This window comes from Anneissia japonica, unplaced genomic scaffold, assembly GCF_011630105.1.
Source record: "Anneissia japonica isolate Jap-2015-1 unplaced genomic scaffold, ASM1163010v1 scaffold1525_len913038_cov183, whole genome shotgun sequence".
NCBI lineage: Eukaryota > Metazoa > Echinodermata > Crinoidea > Comatulida > Comatulidae > Anneissia > Anneissia japonica.
In genome coordinates, this window is record NW_022728504.1 from 472,975 (window position 1) to 477,337 (window position 4,363).

At 36.2% G+C, this 4,363-nt stretch overlaps 1 protein-coding gene across 3 annotated transcripts in view; it reads right to left on the minus strand.

Moving 5' to 3' along the window:
- LOC117114221 (coiled-coil domain-containing protein 150-like) overlaps positions 1-4,133 on the minus strand; it is a 32,676-nt gene extending 28,543 nt beyond the window's left edge. Inside the window, exons 1-2 of one of the 3 annotated variants that reach the window (XM_033257823.1) lie at positions 3,949-4,133; positions 1,985-2,336 (exon numbers count right to left, since the gene is read on the minus strand). In XM_033257823.1, coding sequence (XP_033113714.1) covers positions 1,985-2,332 — 348 coding nt within the window. In that variant the 5' untranslated portion in view covers positions 2,333-2,336; positions 3,949-4,133. The remainder of the gene's footprint in view (positions 1-1,984; positions 2,337-3,948) is intronic. The other 2 variants (XM_033257825.1, XM_033257824.1) reach the window with 2 other exon arrangements.
- Positions 4,134-4,363: the final 230 nt, after the last annotated feature.

Consider the following 4,363-nt stretch of genomic DNA (forward strand, 5'->3'; position numbering starts at 1 on the left):
GACATGTGCTTCGGCTGTGATGACATCAGATCGCCCAAATTTTTATAGTGCGTGACAGTAACAAGCTCGGTGTAATCATGAATGTTTTAATTAAACAAATTTATAAAACAAAACAAAAAAACAAATAAGAAACTCTCATGGTATATTTTAGAGTCAAATCTAAATAAACCTAACAAATTATATTTTATTCTCTACAAATTTCCTCCGTAATTAAATTAGCAACATGTTTTGAAAAGCGTCTTGAGCTTAAAGAATGAATGAGGTGCATTTGAAATTTACACCGACGAATCTAACGAATTTGAATTAGACGTCTACTGAAAAGAGTAACCAGTAGAAACTAGCTTTGTTGAGTTCCCTCTTTATTGCAGGTTGATTCCAAATGGGTTTTAAGGATTAAAAGCAAGAATATACACTTATTAAAACATTGGAATGCGTAAATTTCACATCATAATTAACCAAGAAAACGTCTACTGGTGTGTCGTGTTAATCAACAGATAATCTCTATGGCAATGCGAGTATAGCTAAGCGTCTCGTTTTCACAGCGTCTGGTATACTTGTCGTTAAACGATGTCTATTAAACTATCGTCTGGTTTTTCGAGTGAGTGTTACCGTCCTGAATTGGACAAATCGTCCGAGATTTGGAATAGGGAGTTCATGTTTTCGAAAAGTATTTTATTAAAAGAATAGGAATGAGTTTGGGAAAATGTTCGGTTTTGCGTGAAATTCGATTTTTTGGGCATTGAGTACACATAGTATTGTTCTATGTTAATATTTTTTTTTTCGAAAATCGAAATCTGTATAACTCGAACTTTTTATGCCAATCCCATTAGATTCGACTTAGGCGAACTCGACTGTATACACTTATAGTCTCTTGATAAAATTCCAGACTCCTTCCTTGGTAGCCTGGGTTCCAGGCCCTAATTTTAGGTTACTCACTCTTTATTGCACTTAGTGCGCACTATACCTAATTTAATTGGCGTCCCATACTCGATTTCCTTTTTTTCGAATTACAGCTTGGGCAAACGATTCATGCGTACGATTTCCCACATCAAATTCAATGTGGGATATTGTATGCATGACTGATTTTGTAAATCATGTGATTGGCTAACTTCATGCATATTAATCAATCTTGCTAAATTTTCAAAATTGAAGATGCAGATGTCTCGACTAGAACAAGATAACCAGCTCCCTTTTGGCTACCTATACTTGAATTAAAACAGTTAGTATATAGTTCTGGCCTGCTGAGAACGACATGGATTGATAACCGTAGGCTATACTAGGAACCTTGCTCACCGCTAGCTGCTACACAGATTTAGGCCTTTCCTCTGTAAGTAAGAACGCCAAAAAAATACGCCAATCCTCTACTAGTCTAGGCTAGGCCTACTACTCCAGACTCCAGACGAGGCCTGAGCCATCCTCCTGGAAAATTAAAGTTTTGTTGTATTTGTATGGTATGCCATCTAGTCTAAACTTAATTGTTTTTGCCATTGCCAAAATTAGTCTAACTAGGGTCTATTCTAAATATTTTAGGCCCGTTTTATTAGGGAGGACTATTTAAATTTAGTCATCCCTAACTAGTCGATGCGAGTGACTCAGTTTCGTGGCTCCAAAAATATGAACATTTGATTGGTTGAAATTGTTTATTTCGGTCCGCCCATTTATCTAAATACGAAATGTAAGATTACGTCATTCTTTTGGCATCCTGGTGCCTGATTTCAGTGTTTTACAAGTCGCTTATTTCGTCTCTAAATTAACTTTCTCGTTGGTGGCGCTGTCCAGAATGAGAAAAATAATAAAAAATAAGAGACTTGTGGCAAGTCCACTTCCTTGGTTACTGGAATGAAGTTGTTTTTAGTCCTGAAATAACATCATAGTTTTGAATGGATTAGAAACTAAGGAATATTATATTTTATATTTCAGGCAACTTAACAACCAAGCCATAGCTTGTCTTCCAAGCACGTTTTGGCAAAATGTGTTAACTGACCTTAGAGGACTGTACTTGCTCATTTCTCAACTGGTACTGTGCATGAATATTGCACAAATTTAACTTGAGTGTCTGTAATGTGCTTTCATTACGACAAACTCTTCTCACTAACGTTTCGTAATTCCTTTGTAAGATGTCAGCATCTCCTGCCTTAGCTACATACGGGGATAGTGGTTTGGACTTAGCGCTGTTATCGCCTTGACTACAGTCAAAACCAATGTGTTCAAGTTGTCGCACTAAGTTAATCGTTTCTGTCTCAGCTGAATCTAATTTCTCTTGAAGCACCTTGAGTGTTTTTCCATTGGTGACTTTTTGCAATTTTGACGGTGGAATAGCTTCTCGAGGCATTTTTCTGGAATAGAAATACAAATTTAAAGTAAAATACCATTTTGTTGCAGGCAGCTGACACCAGTGTTTTGTAAAAGTACGAATACAACCAGGGGCACTAGTAGTACAGTACCAAACCTGCCAATACGCCACTGCGTAGTTTGAACTGTGCATGCCCATATTAAAGGCCAATCGACATAAAGAAATGTGAAGCACACTACATAGGCTGGCTAGGCTAGGTTTAGTTTAGCTTCGGAGTTGGCATGGCCTTCAGAATTGTCTGAAAATAGTGAGCTATGGTACATAGTTTGAAGAATACTTGCATCATACTAATATTATTGAGGTAAAGAAACATTATGATTATGGCACCTGGAAATGGCACGCTCAGACTTAAATTTGAATGTAATTTTTTTTCTCTTTGCACCACTGAAAATCTTGGATCAACGGAAAAAATGAACACATCATCGATGTGGCGGAGAAATAGCAGCTATCACTTGAAATGAAATCCCTACACAGTTATTGACACATCAGAGGATATTGAATGGCTATGGCTAAAATTACATTTTAATAGAGCACCACATGAAATAGAGATGATGATTGTAGAATTCTTAATTTAAAACCAAGTAAAAATATGTACGCAAATATTTTAAGATCAATGATATATGTTTGCATCTACTGTATATCACAGCCCGGACCAAATTGTATTACTAGATTCATTTGTGGGGATTTTAATGACTGCAAAGTAAACAGGCTGTGCACATACAATAGTTATTGCACCAGGTAGAAAAGAAGCCCACACATCATGAAAAGATATTAGACCTTATAATAATGTTCACTCATTCTACGAGATGGCTACTAAGTACATCCTCCACTTGGTTGGAATGACCACAATGTCATCTGTTGGACGGCAATCAGTTCCAAGTATAGAGGCAAGTTGTTAAATGTTAGACCTCTTTAAGCAACTCTGCAATTTCTGAATTTTGCCATTGGCCTACTTACAAAACAGAATTCGACAGTCAATTTTGAAGAGAAACTGGATGTTTTCTCAACACATGTTAATGTGTAACATTGGTTCTTTCAAATTAAACAAAATAAAGTTTTTTCAAAAGACAAATGAGAAAACTTAAATCACTTTTACAGCTTAAAGACATGAATCCTTCAGCACAAAAAAAAATGCTTAGGAACAATGTACAACTGGAAATAAAACTGATGATGAATACGGACGAGAAACATGTATTTTTTATCATTTGGCCTAAAGAATAAAAGAGGGGGAAATCAAACAAAAACAAGGAAAAGAAAGTTTTAAAAAAATTCATTTGTTTGTTTAGGCCTAGCCTAGTAGGGGCCTAGTTTTTTTCTCTTTTTCTTTGATTTTTTCTAGACACGGCAAGACTTGTTCGATTGGATTTATTCGGTGGAAACACCAAGGATAACCCACGAAAGTCCGAAGAAGACATGTTTTCTAGGCCAGACCTAACCCAGCCCAGCCCTCCAGACTAACTAGGCGCTAGTCCTTGCTGGGTGCAAAACCATCCATTCCGATCGGAGCCGTCGGAAATACGTAATAGTAGGCTAGGCCTAGCCTACTACTAGTACTAGGCTGGCCTAAGTATTCAATTAAACAATACTTTTCTTACCAACCAATGTTCGGATGCTCAATATTTAGTAGGGCAACAAGGTAGGGCCTACTAGGTCTAGCCTAAGCTATTTCAAATCAGATTTTCTTTTTCCACTCCTTGCCTAGACGTAACATAACATGTACGACCAACAGCGCAAAAAATTTTTCAAAATACAGTGGGTATGGTACCGATTAAATTGTTGTTGTTTGTTTGTACCGCCGATGAGTGCGCACTTTAGGATTGCGATAGATTATTACAGCCTCCTTGTTTTAATATCCATGAGTTAAGCTCTTGGCACAATGTCAACTTGATAATTACAAGAAAACACACTAAACTCGAATGGTGGATGATTACTTTCACATATATATATATATATATATATATATATATATATATATATATATATATATATATATATATATATATATATATA